General features: G+C 40.1%; 1 protein-coding gene across 4 annotated transcripts in view; it reads left to right on the top strand.

Moving 5' to 3' along the window:
* klc1a (kinesin light chain 1a) overlaps positions 1–20,699 on the top strand; it is a 95,723-nt gene that overhangs the window by 16,352 nt on the left and 58,672 nt on the right. For all 4 annotated transcript variants that reach the window (XM_048599904.1, XM_020518765.2, XM_020518762.2 and 1 more), the window contains exons 2-4: positions 2,946–3,207; positions 6,904–7,134; positions 7,821–7,899. In XM_048599904.1, coding sequence (XP_048455861.1) covers positions 2,947–3,207; positions 6,904–7,134; positions 7,821–7,899 — 571 coding nt within the window. In that variant the 5' untranslated portion in view covers position 2,946. The remainder of the gene's footprint in view (positions 1–2,945; positions 3,208–6,903; positions 7,135–7,820; positions 7,900–20,699) is intronic.

Genomic DNA, 20,699 nt, shown 5'->3' with positions numbered 1-20,699 from the left:
CCTAGTTGCTGAAAACCCTACTGCGAAGCCCCTTTCGAGGATGCCGACCTTGAAGAAGTTGTCCTCCTCCGTCCGAAAAGATCTCCGTGGATCTCTGTTCCATTGTAACCCACTAGTGATCTCCGCCCTGAAACTCTTTGACTGCGTGCTGAAACAAACCCGTTACTACAACCATGTCTCCTTTCTCAGTACCTGCCTACACAGCCGGCTGATGCCGCATTGTTTAGAGTCAATGTTCAGGCCACCCCAGTCCTGATGAAGGGTATAAGCCCGAAATGTCGACTTTTGTGCTTCTCTAATGCTGCCTGATCTGCTGTGTTCCTCCAGCTCTGCACTGTATTGACTCTGACTCCAGCATCTGCATTTCTTGCAATTTCCTGTGCTGCAAAGCCAGTACCTTCACTAACAGTCACATAATATGTAATATTTGCAATCAGAATTTCAAATTAAGATTTGGCTAAATAGCCCAGAACTTTATTGGAATCTAGAGGAGTGATTGCTGGGCCTCTTGCTGAGATATTTATATTATCAATAACCACAGGTGAAGTGCCGAAAGACTGAAGGGTGGTTAATTGGTGCCTTTATTTAAGAAAGGTGGTAAGGAAAATCCAGGGAATTATAGACCCTGATGAGCAGCGGTGGATAACTTGTTGAAGGGGATTCTGAGGAACAAGATTTACAAGTATTTGGAAAGGCAAGGACTAAATAGGGGTAGTCAGCATGGCTTTGTGCTTGGGAAATCATGTCTCACTAACTTGATTGAGTTTTTTGAAGAAGCGACAAAGAAGATTGTGGAAGGAAGAGTGGTGGATGTAGTCTATATGGATTTTCAGCAAGGCGTTCAACAAGGTTCCGCATGGTAGACTGGTTAGCAAGGTTAGATAACATGTAATACAGGGAGAGCTAGCCATTTGGATACAAAATGGGCTTGAAAGTAGGAGGCAGAGGGTGGTGTTTTTCAGACTAGAGGCCTGTGACCAGTGGTGTCCTGCAAGGATCGATGCTTGGTCCGCTGCTTTTTGTCATTTATATAAACAATTTGGGTGTGAATATAGAAGGCACAGTTAATAAGTTTGCAGATGACACCAAAATTGATGGTGTAGTGGACAGTGAAGAAGGTTATCTCAGATGACAACAGGACTTTGATCAGATGGACTGAGGAGTGGCAGATGGAGTTTAATTTAGATAAATGTGAGATGTTGCATTTTGGTAAAGCAAGTCAGGGGAGTGTTGCCGAATAAAGAGATCTTGGATTACAAGTTCATAGCTCCTTTGAAAGTGAAATTGTAGGTAGACAGGGTAGTGAAGAAGGTGTTTGATATGCTCGCCTTCATTGGTCAGTGCATTGAGTATAGGAGTTGGGAGGTTGTGTTGTGGCTGTACAGGACATTGGTTAGGCCACTTTTGGAATACTGTGTTCAATTCTGGTCTCCCTGCTACAGGAACGGTGGTGTTAAACTTGAAAGGGTTCAGAAAAGATTGACAAAGATGTTGCCGGGATTGGAGGGTTTGAGCTATGGGAGAGGCTGAATGGGCTATGGCTATTTTAATAAAATCATGAGAGGCATGGATAGGGTGAATAGCCAAGGCCGTTTTCCCAGGGTAGGGGAGTGCAAAACTAGACGGCAAGGTTTAAGGTGAGAGGGAGAAGATTTAGAAGGGACCTAAGGGGCAACTTTTTCACACAGTGAAAAGGTTGCGTGTATGGAATGAGCTGCCAGAGGAAGTGGTGGAGGCTGGTACAGTTACAACATTTAAAAGGCATCTGGATGTATGCATGAATAGGAAGAATATGGGCCAAATGCTGGCAAATGGGACTAGATTAATTTAGGATATCTGATCAGCATGGGCGAGTTGGACCAAAGGATCTGCTTCCGTGTGTACAAGTGTATGACTGTATCGTGAAATAGATGACACGCACCTAGATAGTGCAAAAACTGCTCTCCTTGCTAAACACTCATTAAAGTAATGATGGAAGAACCCACCAGTGGTTATTAACTTGATCTTTTGTTTTCTGATCATGCTTTGCATTTGCCATTTATATTATGTGTGAAACTACTTGCAATATTTTTGATGATAGCTTGGTGATTACTGGCAATCACATCAAGTCTTTCAACTTCTTATGTGTCCAGGATACTGTGCCTGATGAAATATGCTGTTTTTGAAAAGTTAAGGGCTAACCCTGGTGAATTAATCTGAGGTACAGTTTTTAGAGAATTGAGAATTGATTGGAATCCTGATTTAGAATGTGATGATTTATGGTTTGTCTTGCGATTGAATTATTCAACCATAATCTCTACAAATGAACACTTGTTGATACCTTCCCTCAGGAAAATGAATGAAACCAATCCTGAATATTCGGCTCAATCAGTAGTCTGGGTGATAATTATTTTTATTATAGTTATGCATCTATTTCATATGTGTTGTATCGTATCTATATGTTCCGATCGTACTATAAGAAAAGCAGTGAAAATCACCATTTTTTTTAAAATGTAGTCCACTTCATCCCTTTTGTTTTTCTTCAAGAGTGCAGCAGTTTCCAAACGAATGTTTACTACATTCTGATATGCATGTTATACAATCAATCCACTGGAATACTGCTGTGCTTAAGCAAGTCCCATATTTTCTGCTCTAGCAATGAAGCAATTTGACTTCCCAATGATATTTTATGCTGTACGCTCTTCACGTTTATTTCAATCCCATGATCCTTTACATTTCTTTTTAAATGGTGGAATGATTGTACATAAGGAGAGACCTCCATGGTATTTTCAACAATTGTTATGAATTAATTATAGGAAACCAATAATGTCTCCTCCCTGTTATAAAACTTGCATATAACAACTGTTCGTCAAATTCTTAACATTTATCATTGCAGATTGCAAGGTTAATATTTCAGTTGCTCAGACGATTTTAACATGTTTATTCTGCTTAATCTGTTTTTTCAGAATGTATGACACCATGTCCACGATGGTGTATTTAAAGGAAGATAAACTTGAAAAGCTATCGCAGGAAGAGATTATTGGCAAGACAAAACAAGTGATCCAAGGACTTGAAGCCTTAAAAAATGAGCACAACTCTATTTTGCATAGCCTGTTGGAAACCCTGAAATGTCTTAAAAAAGATGATGAGATGAACCTGGTTGAAGAGAAATCCAACATGATCCGCAAGTCTCTGGAAATGTTAGAACTTGGTCTCAGTGAGGCACAGGTAAACACTTCCAAACTTGTACATCAAGATGTTGTACTTTTTTTTTGGTAAGGTGCTTTGTACACTATTCGCGTCCTTGCTGTGGGAGCATTTTTCCCAACAGGGGCAAAGACTCAGGAGGCAGGCAAGTGGAAGATGTTCATTCAAGTAGAAACCAGTTTATGCAGGGAGAGCGCCAAAGGATCAACCCCTAATCTGGCTTCAGATGTTGGATCAATGACTCACCCCTCTGCCTTACAAAGAAATACAGCATTTTTATACATTTTGTGGTACAGTAATTAAACGCAATGTATTCACTGTCCTTCCCCTTAATCCAAACACCCAATTCTGTGGGACACCTAATCAATGATGGACACTCCTATAGACATCTTCAGATTCCCATGATCTTATGGTATTAGTTAGACATTGTAATCGCTAGGCTTTGGGATCTTTCTATGCATCCTATTCATTCGCATTCCACAAGTTTAATGGCTATACTCCTTCGGGTCTTCCTCAGGCTTCCTTATCTGTAAGGACAGCTCCAGTTCTACTACCCATTATATTTTGGTGCTGTCTTTTATCACGTTCAGTTACTCCTTTTGTTTTCCCACTGTCCCAATTATATAATGTAATAATAAAAAGTCAGTTTTATCTAATTCCTAGAAGGTTAACTTCTGTTATAAAGTTAATTATAAGTGTAACATTATACAACTACTTCTACTGTCAACATTTTGTAATTTATGGGTTGTGATCAATCTATCTTGTTCAGGGCATAAGAGAAGGCATCTCCTAAGGCTAGTTAACCTTCACATCTAAGCTTAAATATTTTTTAAGGCTTGTATTATATTCTGGTTATGTATTGAAACCACCTGCTATGATTACAGCATCTTTAGCTAGAAACCATTTAATATTGCTGATAACTTCAAAGAGGTAACAATTTACTATGAAATAACTTTAGCTGTTATCCTTAGCTGCTTACGGACTTAGTCTAGCACCTGATGTTATTCATTTACTGGGACAATCATCCATCCATTAATAAAGCTGGAATTGGTCGTTTATCTGACCTAAGGCATCCTTTTATCAGAACTGTCCTGGATGGGAACATACAGTGTTCTTTTACTGACCTTCTAGTAGTTCTGTTGAAAGGTAACATTGTATTTCACGGTGTGAGCAGGCTGGTTGGTTTTGCTTAGCTTCTGTCTGCCATCTTGTAAACAGGCATGGGCCGCTTAGCGTGTTCAGGTACGAGTCACCTTACTTAGCCAGGTACAGGTCACCCCTACAGATCCCCACTTTGGCACTAGGCATGTTGCTGCAGAAAGGCTGCCAACATCATCAAACACCCATCCTACCCCAGTAATGCCGTCCTACTACCTTTTCCGCTAGGCAGAAGATACAGAAGCTTGAACACACAACAGCAGGTTCAGGAACAGCTTCTTCCGGGCTGTTACTAGGCTGATGAAAGGACTCTAACTTCAAATAATGCTGATGTTGATCCTGCCGGTGCACGACCTGTGCAACGTAACCTGTATCCCTGTGTCTAAGTTTTCTTTTCACCCTATGATCAGTATGTCTTTGCTTACTATGATCTGCCTGTACGGCTCATAAGCAAAGCTTTTCACTGCACTCAGGTACATGTGACAATAAGTAAATGAAAATCAAAGTGAAATCATTGTAAACGCAAATAGGAAGTTTACTCAACTAGAAAGAATGGAATTTCCATTTTTGGAATTCTAACATGGGTACTTACGAAGCAGATGCTCCCAAATTACCTCAATAATTTAAGATTGTCACAGTTCTCGACAAACCATGGCATGTTTCACTCCAGTTCAAGCTAGAGAGCAGACCTCCAAATCAAGTGAAATGTGATCAAATTTTTTGGTGAAAAGTTATGACTGGAACTGACTCGCAAGATTTCCTTCATGACCCATCATGGCACGTGACATTGTTAATAATGATAACCAGCCAGCTTGCATAACACTTTTCTGCACCCTGTTTCTTTCAGTTTTTCACCAGTATTATTCTCTTATTTATAACAGCGATCTTCATCAAATCAGAGGGGTGCAGACTTATGTTTCTCATATTTCTTATAAAGTGAGATATTAGCAAAGGCCATAAAAGGCCTGGGTATATATTTTTTAACTAACTTGTTCAGATAGATTTTGGTATACCTGTGGAGCAGGTGGGACCTGAACTTAGGTCTGCTGGCCCACACAAAAGGACACCATCCCTGCGCCATGGGACACTTAAGGGGCTGGGTTTATAATTATTTTGTAAGACACAAGGCTAATAATGCAGGTAAAACAAGTTATAATATGCTGGCCTTTATCACAAGGTGATGAGAGTACAAGACAAAGATGGTCTTCTTCAATCACATCAAACCTTGGTGAGACCATACCGGATTATTGTTTCCCCTTCCTTTAGGAAAAATAAACTTGCTATTGAGAAAGTGCAGCAGAGGTTCACCAGACTCATTCCTGCGCTAACAGGACTGTCCTTTTGACAGTGGGCCTGCATTCTTTGGAGTTTAGAAAAAAAAATGAGGTCATGTCATTGAAACATGAAAGTATGTACAGGATGGATGCAGAAAAGATGTTTTCTTTCTTTTGGGGCGTGGGGAAGGAGGAGAAAGAGGAGTAAGGTGACATCATCTCAGAATAATGGAGAAGCCATTTTGGACTGAGATGAGGAGGACTATATTTACTTAGAAGGTAGTGAATCTTTGGAACGCTCAACTCAGAGCTAATTTAGTCATTGAATATGCTGAGCATGTAAGAAGTGAATGTCATATCCCATTTCTAAGTTTTATATTCATAAGGTGCTCTAGTCAACAGTTGCCATTATTGCCTTTATCATATTGCTGTTTGCCGTGATTTACTAAATTAGGAGACGCACAAGGTCATTTTTTAACACATGGACAACTTGAGGTTAAAACTTTTAATTTATGAGGACAGATTTCAAACTTTGTTTCTTAGAGTTGTCTAGCATATTTTTTTCTCAATAGTCATATTACATATCTTTTGTGAAATTACAGTGAAGTATTAAATGCATATATTTTCATCTAAAGTACAGAAATATATGTTGTGAAGTCTGCAGAAAATTGGATGTTCACAATTTAGGATTGCATCTTATCCATATTGTGAATTATCTTCATTACCAATTTTTGCCTGGCTCCTAAAGAAATTATCACAAAATTGGACAGCAAATTTAAAAGATTGGATATCTTTTGTATTTTGTCTCTGAAAATAAAATATAATTTTACCTTGGGCAGTATATACTTGAGTATTGCTGAAAAAAGACATTTTGTTGAAGTCGTCTTGCACTCATCAGTTATTTGCAAGAAAGGAGGAACAGTATATTATAGCTTGGCAGTTAACTGTCAGTTGTCATCCAGCTTGTGTTTTCTCCATGACAATACCTCCACGAGTCAGAGTCCATTTGCTAACCAAAACACACTCTTTACTTACATTATAACATGTTCTTCTCCTTTCCGTTTTGGTATTTTTGCAAATATCTTGATGGCCCAAAACACGAAGCTTCAACAGCTTTTTTTTTCTGTGAGGTGTGCATTATAGTTACTAACAAATTTATTCTCTCTTTTTTATTTAAAATGCTATTTTATAGATTTTTGGAAAGTAGTTAGAGTAGTGTAGTTTGTCACTTAAAACCATTATCTACAAAGTTGCAAAATGTATTTATTATGACTTTTGTTTTAAGGTGATGATGGCATTGTCCAGTCACTTAAGTGCAGTGGAATCAGAAAAACAGAAATTACGTGCTCAGGTGCGTCGGTTATGTCAGGAGAACCAGTGGCTACGGGATGAGCTGGCGAACACTCAACAAAAATTGCAAAAGAGTGAGCAGAGTGTAGCTCAATTGGAAGAGGAAAAGAAACATTTAGAATTTATGAATCAACTCAAAAAATATGATCCAGATTCTTCACCACTGGTGAGTGAATGGCAGGTTTCACCTGATTGGGTGTTGCTTACACATAATTACCTCTTTTGGCTAAACTTTTTCACTTCTCTTACCTCCAACAATTAGCAATTTAATGGGATAAATAAGTGTAGCGAATGTTATGTTATCCATTATGCTATTGCCAACTTTCATTTTCCCTACTGATTGATTAATATTGATCTGTTAAAACATCAATGGGCTATCAGAGTTTAAAGATTTTACAAATGTCACTATTACCAGCGTAAAAAGGTCATTAGAAATAATAGCTAGAGAAATTCAGCAGGACTGGTAGCATATATGAATAGAGAAACAGAGTTAATATCTTCAATTTGATATGACTTCTGTTGGAAGAGATTATTAGAATTGTCCTAATCCTTTTCTTAACTATTAACATTGTAAGCTGTTTAATTGGGGGAAAGCCATCTCTTGAATTGCTTTAATACTGATAAAATACCTGAAATTACATTCATTCAGTAACTTCAATTTTATTTTACATTCTATTAACTGATTGAAGATAATTTAATTCGGCTGCTGAAAAACATTGAATACATGAGTACTCGGACCCAGTAGGTCTTAACTTTTAACTGCATGGATCTGCATTAATCATGTTGATTTACTTCGGGAAATTTAGGTAGTGTCCCTATAGATAATGTGTATCTTTTTTATAAATCATACAGGAGGACAAGGATACTGATTCATCCAAAGAACCATTGGATGACCTTTTCCCCAATGAAGATGATGAGGCAGGACAGGGAAGTAAGTGTTCAGAAAGATCTAGAAATGTACATATACATCTTGCCATTTAATAATTTTGCAATGATAATGGTGAATTTCTCCAAATTGCAAATTTAACTTAAAATATTAAATATTAATAATTCCTTCAAGTCTCTGAATAGCTTGACATTTAAGAACAAATATATTTTATAGATTTTTTTAAGTTAACTGTATTAGGCAAGAGATAGACATTCATCTGTAGATGATACAGAATCACTAACTTGGTGTTTAAGACCAGCTTCCACAACTGATGTATTTGACAAATTAGTATTTATCTTCGGATTCTCTAGTATTACTTTTTGTAGATACCATGGTTATGACGCCTAAATTTTGTTAGAAGTGGCTTGACACGCAATTAATTAGGAACATAGAACATACAAATTCAATTTGTATTTAAATTTTAGACTGGCTAGAATTTGCCTTTTTGATTGGCTAGTTGGTTTTCTGACTTGTATTGAAATCCACGTGTCCTCAACTGTGCTGATATGCAAATTGTACTAAGGGATGGTATGCAGTGTAATGTCTGTGTCCAAAAATGGAGAAGATAAACTGAATATTTATAAATTGTCTTTTTCAAACATTGTTATTTACCTCCTGATCTTGGTCATGATATAACATCTCTACTAATGACTATTAGATAAAAATCATCTGTCTCTATTTATACCATTAGTTTGCCTATCTTCAGTAATTTCATTCTCCACCTCAATCCATCATGTTCTTTCTCCTTTGAATTGACTGCCTGCTTATTCTCCTGAAATATTTCCCTCTGTGTAAACTATTGACTTCACAACCTCTCTTGTTTGTATGGACCAACTCAAGTGGTGTGCTTAGTTTCACTTCTCAATTGCGGATAAGATCATCTCTGATCACTTTCTTGTATGACTTACCACCATGTTCCAGTTCTATGCCCAAACCTCATCACTTTTGTTAGCCATTTGCACAAAAAACTGTATCACCAATGAATTTAGAATTGCATTTCAAATTTCTAATTGTCTAACCTTTGTTCCTCCAGTGGCCACATCAACTCTGCAGTTGGTAATTTGCTCAAATGCATCATCACCTTCATTTTTGCCCTAGGGAACCCCAGGTGCTTTTATGCGATAGGTATGAAGTTCTTGCTGTCTGTACAAAAGAGAAGGAAGCCTGATTCTGGTCACGTCGTTATGGGAAAGATGTGGAAGCTTTAGAGAGGGTGCAGAGGAGATTTACCAGGATGCTGCCTGGACTGGAGGGCAGATCTTATGAGGAAAGGTTGAGGGAGCTAGGGCTTTTTTCATTGAAGCGAAGAAGGACGAGAGGTAACTTGATGGAGGTGTACAAGATGATGAGAGGCAGAGATAGAGTGAATAGTCAGAGACTTTTTCCCAGGGTTGAAATGACTGTTACAAGGGAGCATAATTTTAAGGTGATTGGTGGAAGGTGTAGGGGAGACGTCAGAGGTAGGTTCTTTACACAGAGAGTGGTGGACATGTGGAAAGTGCTGCCAGCAATGGTAGTGGAGTCAGATACTTTAGAGACTTTTAATCGACTCTTGGATAGGCACGTGGAGGATAGTAAAATTTAGGGTATGCAGGGTAGATTGATCTTAGTAGGATAATAGGTCGGCACAACATCGTGGGCTGAAGGGCCTGTACGGTGTTGTACTGTTCTATGTTCTGGGTTGATGAGAAAACTGGGTGTTTATAGCATTGAGGTGCAGTCAGTGATTCAAGTTGGAGAGTAAAAAGAAATGTTATGTTAATAAAAAGATTTTTTAAGGGAATTTTTAAGGGAGTTTTCTGCAACTGAGACCATTACTGAACAAATGATAACGGGAGATTTAAACCACAATATGATTAGGTACAGTTATCATTATTTGACAAAGGAGAAATCCTGATTGGCAATCTATTAGAGTTCATTATGGATATAACTAACTAGGTTGATAAAAGCATGCAGCAACGTGCTACATGGTTGGTTATTGCATAACACAAAGGCTCATGGGTTGGGCCATGGCTATAGGATTGTTTGAAGAACAGAAAGCATGAAATAAATGGGTCATTTATAGGTTGGCAAGTGGGGTGCCTTAAAGATTAGTGCTGGGCCTCAGCTATTTTTTAATAATGAATTAGATGAAGGGTGTAATATGTTGAAGCTTGATAATCTTGCAAAGTTAAGTAGAAAGTTTTGGTGTGAGGAAGATGAGTCTACAAAGGAATGAGGTAGCAAGATGATAAAGATAGATTTGTGAATTTGAGACAGTTTTCTTAAAACTGTAACATTTTGAACAAACCAAGGAGCCAGCTATTTCATATCTGGTAATGTATAATGAGACAGGATTAGTTAATTATCACATAGTAAAGCATCTTTGAAGGAAGAGTGATCGTATCATGATAGAATTTCATGTTCAGATTGAGTGTGAAAAATTTGGTCTGAAACTGGTATCTTCAGCTGAAGTAAAGACATGAAGATTCAATTGGGAATAAACTATGTATATTTAGTCATTAAATGTTGTCATACAAGGCTGATAAATATTTAATTGTTATTAATTAATTGGTTTGCTATTTTAATCTAGTTTCTTAAGCTGCACTGGAGCTGACTCTGAGTCTCCTTGATGTTGAGATGCCAGTGTTACACTGGGGTGGACAGAGTCAGAAGCCACACGACACCAGGTTATAATCCACAGGTTTATCTGAAATCACAAAAGCTTTTGGAGTGCAGCCCCTTCGTCAGGTGCACACGGACCCAGAGTTTATAGGCAGAGAGGTCAAAAGATTGTACAACTGTTGTGAATGGAGTGTCAGATAAGTCTCTGCAGGTGACCAAGAGTATTAGAAGGTGAGTAAAATGTCAACAGCTGAATAAGAGAAACGGGATGACCTAAAATCCGATTAAGTAAAGCAGAGAGATAATTTCAAAAAATTAAAAATAAGGGGGTGCTGGAGGCAAACTAAATGACTGGAATCGCATGCCGATTTCAAAACTGTATGAATTAATTAAGGTAGAGAGATCATAACAATTTATCAAGGTGATGCTGTCAAAACAGGACAGTAAGGAAGATTTTACAGATGCAGGACAGTATCAATTGGTCACCTGTGGCGCGACATGAACCCAAGATCACGGTGTTGTCATCATGGGAATGGAACTTGGCTATCAGTCTCTGCTCAGCAATTCTCCGTTGTTGTGTATCTTGAAGCCCACCTGAAGATTGGAGGCTGAATGTTCTTGACCACTGAAGTATTCCCCAACTGGGACGGAACAGTACTGGAGATTGTTGCGCAGTGTCCATTCATTTGTCTGCATTGCTTCGCTAATATACCATACCTTGGGGCATCCTTGCCTGCAGTGTATGAGATAAGCAACATTGGCCGAGTCGCATGAGTATCTGCCGTGCACGTGGTGGGTGATGTTCCCATGTGTGATGGTAGTATCCATGTTGACGATCTGACATGTCCTGCAGAGGTGGCCATGGCAGGGTTCAGCATGTCATTCCAGTCATTTAGTTTGTCTTCAGCATCATCTTATTTATAATTTTTTGTAATTATCTCTCTGCCTCACTTAATCAGATTATAGGTCAACCGTTTGCTGTTTGTTCAGCTGTTGACACTTTACTCACAGTCTAACGTTCTTGGTCACCTGCAGTGACTTATCATCTGACACTCCACTCACACCTGTTGTATGATCTTTTGATCTCTGCCTGTAAACTTTTGGTCTGTGTTATCTGCTCTCTCACTGCACCTGACGAGAGGGCTGCACTCCGAAAGCTTGTGTGATTTCAAATAAGCCCATTGGATTATAACCTGATGTCATGTGACTTCTGTTTTTGAGTCTCTGTTAGAATAAAAACAGGGTTTGGAATGCAACTGGTAGCAGACTGTGACTTGGACTGAGTGAGAAGCTGGCATTTGATGAATGAAAGACTTCTACCTCTTTCACCCTTCAGGATTTGGTCCTTTCTTCGCTACAGAGGAATAAATAATTTATCTATAACTGATCACTTTACAAACCATTGATAAGTAGAATGCACATAAGCACTCTGCTTCATCTGCATTTCCAAACGCTGCAATCTCTCTCCGTTTAGATCTTGTTTTTCTTGCCAAAACAAGCAATTTTGTACTTAGCACATTGTACTCCATTTGTAAGTCCCATGTCCAGCTATCTTTATCCCTTTGTAACCTCTTTGACCTCTTCACAACCTATTTTCTTACATATCTTTGTAATCAGCAAATTTAGAATGATATCTTTGATCTGTTCTGATCCCTGTGGCAGATCATTCATCACACCTTGCCAAACATAAAATGACTCATTTTATGCCCATTGTTTTCTGCTAGCTGGCCAATCTTCCCTGCAGACCCCTGCATCATGATCTGCTGCAATAGCTTAGTTGAACAGTGTTCAATTGAAGATCTAAAGGTCCCTGGTTCAATCTGAGTTTTGACAAAATACAGATTCCATTTCAGTGTTTGTTCAGAGCTTTTGTGTTGTAGTGGCAGTGTCCTAACCTCTGGGTCATAAGGCCCGAGTTCAAATCCCACCTGTTGCAGATGTGTGTCACAGAATGTGGCAGTATTTCGAAGCAAGAAGATTTAAAACATCTGCCTCATGACCATGAGCTGTTATTTTCCACGATAACCTATGATATGTAATGCTTTCTGGAAATCTAAGCACACCACTGGTTCTCCTTTATCAAAGCATGTCTTTCTTCTTCAAAGAACTCCAGTAAATTGCTTAAACACAATTTCCCTTTCACAAAACCATGTTGATTCTACCATATTACCTTCAAATGTTCTACATTCCCCCTAAATGTTTTTAATAGTAGCTTCTAATAACTTCCCAATGATAGATTTTAAGGTAACTGGCCTTAAGCTTCGTACTTTGTTTCCTTTTTGAATAAAGGATATAATTTACTACTTTCCAATCTAATGGTGAATTTCCTGAATCCGGAGAGTTTTGTAGAAACCAACACATCGACTATCTCATTAGCCATTTCTTTTTAAGACTCAAGAATGAAGTCCGGCAGGGCCTAGGGACTTGTCAGCTCATACTGCCAACATTTTTGTTTAAATATCATTCATAGGATGTGGTCATTAATGGTTAAGCATGTATTGCCCATCCATGATTGCCCTAGAGAGAGTGATGTTGAGTTGTCTTCTTGAACTGCTGCAGTCTTTGAGTGTAGGCATGCCCACAAAACTGTTAGGAATTTCAGGACTGTGACCCAACAACAGTGAAGAAACAGCGATTTCGTTCCAAGTCAGGATGGTGTGTGGCTTGGTGGGATGTTTGTAGGTCTAGGTGTTCCCAATTTACTGGTATCATTACACTCTTAATTACAGATTTATTTTTTATTAAATTCAAATTCCACCACCTGCAATGGCAGGATTCGAACACAGGTCCCCAGAAAATTAGCTGAGTTTCTGGATTTATAGTCTTGCGATAATACCACTGGGTCATCGCCACCCCAAATTCACAGAATAATTACATTCCAATGGAAAAGAAAAATCGCAAGGGACAGATTCAACTTCCGTGATTAACCAAAAACTTAAAGATAATATCAAACGGTAAAAGAATACATAATTTGCAATTGGGAGACTGCACAGAATAAGGAAAGAACAAAGAATTACTAAACAGTAAGGAAAACACAGAGAAAGTTAGTTTGAAATATAAGAACTAAGTATGAATTTTTGTAAATATTTAAAGATTTAACAAATTAAGTGCTGGTTCAATAGAAAGTGAGTCTGAGGAATTAATGATGGCATACTAGATGATAGCAGATGATATAAACATATATTTTGCAGCCACTTTCACAATAGAGAATACAAATAACATTCTAGAAATAGCTGTAAATCAGGAAATGAAAAGAAAGGAAGCTCTCAAGAAAATTATAATCACCAGGGAAATGCATCTACAATTGGCACATCGGTGAGGATGAGGTCAAGTATTTTATTCCCTCTTGTTGGTTCCCTCACCATCTGCTGCACGCCCAGTCTAGCAGCTATGTCCTTTAGGACCTGACCAGTCTAATGATGACCATGAAACCATTGTTGATATCGGGAAAGGCCCATCTGGTTCTTTAATGTCCTTCAGGGAAGGAAACTGCCATCCTTACCTAGTCGGGCCTACATGTGACTCCAGCCCCACAGCAGAATGGCTGACTCTCAGTTGTCCTCTGAAATGGCTTAGCAAGCTATTCAGATGTACCATTCGCAAGAAACTCTCAAAGAAATGAAACCAGTTGGATCACCTGGCATCAACCTCGGTACTGAAAAATACAGTGCAGGGCCGACAAGGCTGTTTCTGTCAAAGTCCTCCTTACTAACATCTGGGGGCTACTGCCAAAATTAGGAGAGCTGTCTCATAGACTAATTAAGCAACAGCCTGACATAGTCATACTCGTGGAATCATGCTTTGCAGACAAGGTCCTACACGCCACCATCACCATCCCCGGATATGTCCTGTCCCAGTGAGACCCAGCAAAAGTGGTGGCACAGTGGTATACAGTTGGGAGGGAATTGCCCTGGGAGTCCTCAACATTGACTCATGACCCCATGAAGTCTCGTGGCTTCAGCTTCAGGTTAAACATGGGCAAGGAAACCTCCTGCTGGTTACCAGGTATTGTCCTCCCTTAGCTGATGAATTGGTATGCTTCTATGTTCTACAGCACTTAGAGGAAGCACTGAGGATAGCAAGGGCACAAAATATATGGGGATTTCAATGTCTACCACCAAGAATGGCTTAGCAGCCATACTACTGATCGAGCTGGTCGGGTCCTAAAGGACATAGCTGCTAGACTGGGTGTGCAGCAGGCGGTGAGGGAACCAACAAAAGGGGAGAAAAATACATGTACTCATCCTCACTAATCTGCCGGTTGTAGATGCATCTGTCCATGACAGTGTCGGTAAGAGCGACCACCATACAATCCTTGTGGAGACAGAAGTCCCGCTTTCACATTTAGAATAACCTCCATTGTATTGTATAGCACGATCACTGTGCTAAATGGACAGACTTCAAACAGATCTAACAACTCAAGACTCGGCATCCATGAGGCACTGTGGGCCATCAACAGCAATAAAAATGTACTCCTGCACAATCTGCAGTCTCATCACCTGGCATACACCCAACTCCACCATTACCATCAAGCCAGGGGATCAACCCTGGTTCAATGGAGAATGCAGGAGGGCATGCCAGGAGCAGCATCAGGCATACCTGAAGATGAGGTGTCAACCTTGGGGAAGCTACCAATCAGGACTACTTGTGTGCCAAACAGCATAAGCAGCAAGTGATAGAGCTAAGCAATCCCACGACCAACGGATCAAATCTGACCTCTGCAGTCCTGCCACATCCAGTCGTGAATGGTGGTGGACAATTAAACAATTCACTGGAGGAGGCGGCTCCACAAATATCCCCATCCTCAATGATGGAAGAGCCCAGCACATCAGTGCAAAAGATAAGGCTGAAGCTTTCGCAGCAATCTTCAGCCAGAAGTGTCAAGTGAATGATCTGTCTCGGCCTCCTCCAGTGGTCCCCAGCATTACAGATACCAGTTTTCAGCCTAGTTGATTCACTTCACAGGATATCAAGGAATGGTTGGAGACACTGGATACTGCAAAGGCGATGGGCCCTGACAACATTCCGGCAATAGTACTGAAGACTTGTGTTTCAGGACTTGCCATTCCCCTAGCCAAGCTGTTCCAGTATAGTTACAACACTGGCATCTACCCGACAATGTGGAAAATTGCCCAGGTATGTCCTGTACATAAAAAAACACGATCAATCCAACCTGGCTAATTACTGCCCCATCGGTCTACTCTCGCTCATCAGTAAAGTGATAGAAAGTGTCATCAACAGTGCTCTTAAACAGCACATGCTCAGCAATAACTTGCTCAGGGATGGTCAGTTTGCGTTCCTGACCTCATTACAGCCTTGATTCAAACATGGACGAAAGAACTGAATTCCAGAGATGAGGTGAGAGTAACAGCTCTTGATATCAAGGCCGCATTCGACTGATTTATGGCATCAAGGAGCCCTAGCAGCACTGGAATCAATGAGTATCCGGGGGCAGACTGTCCGGTGGTTAGAAGGTCGCATTGTTAGAGGTCAGTCATTTCAGCTTCAGTTCCTCAGGGTAGTGTCCTAGGCCCAACCGTCTTCAGCTGCTTCATCAATGACATTCCCTCGACCATAAGCTCAGAAGTGGGGCTATTTGCCGATGATTACAATGTTCAGCACCATTTGCGACTCTTCCAGATACTGAAAATGCAACGAGACCTGGGCAGTATTTAGGCTTAGACTGACAAGTGGCAAGTCACATTCACGCCACACAAATGCCAGGCAATGACCATCACCAACAAGAGACAACCTAATCACTGCCCCTTGATGTTCAATGGTGACACCATCACTGAATTCCCCATTATCAATATCCTGGGGGTTATCATTGACCAGCAACTCAACTGGGCATCACCGCACAGTGGCTACCAGAGTGGGTCAGAGGCTGGGATTACTGCAGCAAATAACTTACCACCTGACTCCCCTAAGCCTGTCCATCATCTATCTACAAGGTACAAATAAGCTGAAATACACTGTGATGGAATACTCCCCATGTGCCTGGATTGGTCCAGCTCTAGCAACACTCAAGAAACTTGACACTATCCAGAACATAGCAGCCCACTTGATTGGCACTATATTCACAAGGAGCCATTCCCCTCCACCACTGATGCTTAGCAGCAGTGTGTACTGACATCAAGGTGCACTGTAAAAATCATCAAAGATCCTCAGACAGCACAAACCCACAACAACTTCCATCTAGAAGGACAAGGGCAGCAGATATATGAGAACACCGCCACCTTCAAGTTCCCCTCCAAGCCATCGCCATTCTGACTTGGAAATATTTCACTGTTCCTTTGCTGTCGCTGGATCAAATTCCTGGAATTCCCTCCCTAACGGCATTGTGGGTCAATCCACAGCAGGTTGACTGCAGCGGTTCAAGAAGACAGCTCACTACCACCTTCTCAAGGGCAACTAGGGACAGGCAAAAAATGCTGGCCCGCCAGTGATGCTCACATCCCACAAACGAATAAAAAAATTCTGAAATACTCCCTTAAATGTTGCCACTGTATCCCTCTTGAACAATTCTTTAACCTAATTTTTCAGCTTACTAGAGTCAGCTCTGCTTGTATGTTTTCATAATTACCCTTATTTTGGTGCGAAATACTAGTCTTGTACCCATTGTTTTCTCCTTCAAACTGAATATAAAATTAAACCATATTATGGTTACTGTGACTAAGGAGTACCTTCATTAATGAATCCTGTCACTTGTGCCCATTTGATTTTTCCAATACACGTGGATTAAAATCTCCCATGATTATTGATAAACCTTTCTGATAGATTCCTGTTCCGATTTTGTTTATACCCCATCATACCTTGTGGTTACTGTCAGCATTCCTATGTATCACTCCCACAAGTTACTTCTTGACTTGACCTTTCTTATCTCTACCCAAATTGGCTGTACGTTCTGGTTTCCTAAACTTGGTCATTGTCTGTAATGGGGTAATTAATTAACTTAAAATTATCTGGATTGAAGATTGATAAATCCCCTGGTCCAGGTGAGCTGAGTTTGAAGGAACTGGTTACGGAAACAAAGAAAATATGAGCAGGAGTAGGCCTTTAGGTCCTTTGCACCTGCTTCACCGTTCATTGTGATCATGGCTGATCATCCAACCCAGTAGTCTGTTCCTGAATTTCCCCATATCCTTTGATTCCTTTAGCCTCAGGTGCTGTATCTAAATCCTCGAAATCCTACAATGTTTTGACCTTGACTGCCTTCTATAGTAACAAATTCCACAGGCTCACCACTCTGAAGTTGAAGAAATTTCTCCTCATCCCAGTCCTAAATGGTTTACCTTATTTTCTTAGACTGTGACCCCTGCTTCTGGACTTCCTTGCTATCAGGAACAAACTTCCTGCATCTACCCTGTCTGGCCTTGTTAAAATTTTATAGGTTTCTGTGAGATCTGCCCTCATTCTTCTGAACTTCAGTGAATATAATCCTAACCAATTCAACCTTGTATGTCAGTACTGCTATCCCAGGAATCAGTCTGGTTAACCTATATTGCATTCTGTCTAGCAAGGTCATACTTCCTTGGTTAAAGGGACCACAGCGGCACACAATATTCCAAGTGTGATTTCACCAAGGCCCTACATGATTGCAGCAAGATATCCCGATTCCTGAACTCGAATCCTCTCGTAATGAAGCTGGTATACAATTTGCTTTGATTACTGCCTGCCGCAACCTGCATGCTTAGCTTCAACAACTGGTGTAAGAGGGCACCCGGATCTTGTCGCACATTCCCCTCTGTCAATTTCTAACTATTCAGATAATAATCTGCCTTCCAAAGTGGATAACCTGAAATTATCCATATTTTGCGGGCATTTGCCCACTCAATAGCTTGCCAAATCACACTGAAGTATCTCTGTGTTTCTCCTCACAGCTCACCCTTCCGCCCAACTCTGTATCCTCTGCAGATGTGGTGATAGTACATTTAGATCTCTCATCAAAATCATGTACATATTTACATATTGTGAAAAGCTGAGAATCCTAACACTGATACCTGTGGTACCCCATGAGTCACCACCTGCCATTTGGAACAAGGTGTGTTTATTCCTGCTTTTTGTTTCCTGTCTGCCATCCAGTTTTCTATCCATCTCAATATACCGCTTCCAATCCCATGTGCTTTAGTTTTACACACTAATCTCTTTTTCATTTGATTTATTATCATCACATGGAGTCATACAGCACAGAAACAGACCCTTCAGTCCAACCAGTCCACACTGAAAATAATCCCAAACTAAACTACTCCCATCTGTCTGCTACAAACTTTTCCTATTCATGTACTTATCTAAATGTCTTTTAAATGTTGTAATTCTACCTACATTCACCTACTTCCTCTGGAAGTTCATTCCACATATTAACTACCCTCTGTGTTTAAAATAAATTTGCTCCTCCTTAAATCTTTCTCCTCTCTCCTTTAAAAATGTGTCCCCTAGTCTTGAAATCGCAACTACCATTAGCTCTATCTATATCTATATCCCTCATTATTTTATAAACTCCTGTAAGGTTATCTCTCAACCTCCAACGCTCACTGAAGTCCCAGCCTATCCAACCTTTCTTTATAACTCAACCTTCCATACCTGATAACATCCTGGTAAATCTCTTCTGAACCCTCTCCAGCTTAATAATATCCTCCCTAAAACTGGGCAATCAGAACCGGACGTAGTATTCCAGAAGAGGTCTCACCAATGTCCTGTACATGTACTTAGGTATGGTGAAAAGTTTTGTTTTGTGTGCAGTACAGGCAGATTCTACCATATAAAGTTCATAAGGGTAATGGACAGAATGAGGAGTACAGCGTTACGGCTGCAGAGAATGTGCACAAAAGAGCAAGATTAACATTAAATTTAAAATTTGAGAGGTCCATTCAGAAGTCTAATAACAGTGAGGAAGAAGCTGTTCTTGAATCTGTTGGTACATTTGTTTAAGCTTTTGTACCCTGAGCCTGATGGAAGAGATTATAACTGGGATGGGAAGTGTCTTTGATTATGTTGGCTGCCTTTCCGAGGTAGCGAGAAGTAAACATGGAGTCAATGATGGAAGGTTGGCTTGCATGATGGACTGGGCTGTGTTCACAACTCTTTTATTACGTACTGCGCACAGCGGTTGCCATACCAAGCTGTGATGCATCCGGATAGAATGCTTTCTATGGTGCATCTATATAAACTGGTATATTTCTTTACGGATTTGCCGAATTTCCTTAGCCCCCTGAGGAAATAGAGGTGTTGTTGTGCTATCTTGACCATCGCATCAATGTAGGTGGACCAGGACAGTCACTGTCAAAAAAACGATCTGATGTCTGCAACAATGACCGAGGGAACGGGTGTATCAAAGGTTCTCTGCACAGCTGATGCCATTTCACTGACCTTCTGTTCGAAACGAGCGTAAAATGCATTGAGTGCATCCGGGAGGGATGTATTTTTGTCTGCTTATCTGTTTCGTTTTGTAGTCTGTTATGTTGTGTAGGCCTTGCTACAAATGTCAGATGTCTGTGTGTATAGTTTGGGTCTCTAGATTAGGTTGGTATTGTCTCTTTGCATTTCTGATGGCCTTATGGAGATCATATCTGGATTTGCTGTATGGGACTTTATATGGGATTTTGTCCAAATAAATCTAAATGCAAAAGTCCAAATAACCCCCATTTATGGGCTCCCCTACATAAACTCTGTTATTTACGTTCTGGAAGAGCTTCAGAAGTTTTATCAGGCATGATTTCTCTTTTGTAAATCTGTGCTGACTCTGTCCAATCACGCCACTGTTATCCAAATGCGCAACTATTAATTCTTTTATAATGGATTGTAGCATTTTCCCCACTAGTGATGTAGAGCTGAATGGCCTACAATTCCTGGCTTCCTCTCTGCCTCCCTTCTTAAATAGAGGGCTTACATTAGCCACTCTTCAATCTGTAAGAACTATTCCAGAGTCCATAAATTTTGGAAAATGATCGCCAAAGCATTCACTATTTCTAGGGGCTAATTCCTTCAGTACTTTGGGATGTAGATTTATCAGAGCCAGGGTTTATTGGCATTCAATCCCATGAATCCCAATCCCTAACACCATTTCCCTACAAACACTGATTTAGTTCACTAAATCTCACTAAACCCTGTGTTCCTCAACATTTCTGGTATGTTATTTGTGAACTCAAAACCAAAGTATGTGTTTACTTGATCAGCCAATTCTTTGTTCCCATTATAAATTT

This window comes from Rhincodon typus, chromosome 8 (genome assembly GCF_021869965.1).
Source record: "Rhincodon typus isolate 14 chromosome 8, sRhiTyp1.1, whole genome shotgun sequence".
Classification (NCBI taxonomy): domain Eukaryota; kingdom Metazoa; phylum Chordata; class Chondrichthyes; order Orectolobiformes; family Rhincodontidae; genus Rhincodon; species Rhincodon typus.
The sequence above is the reverse complement of the archived record's forward strand: the minus strand, read 5'-3'. Positions and strand labels throughout refer to the sequence as shown.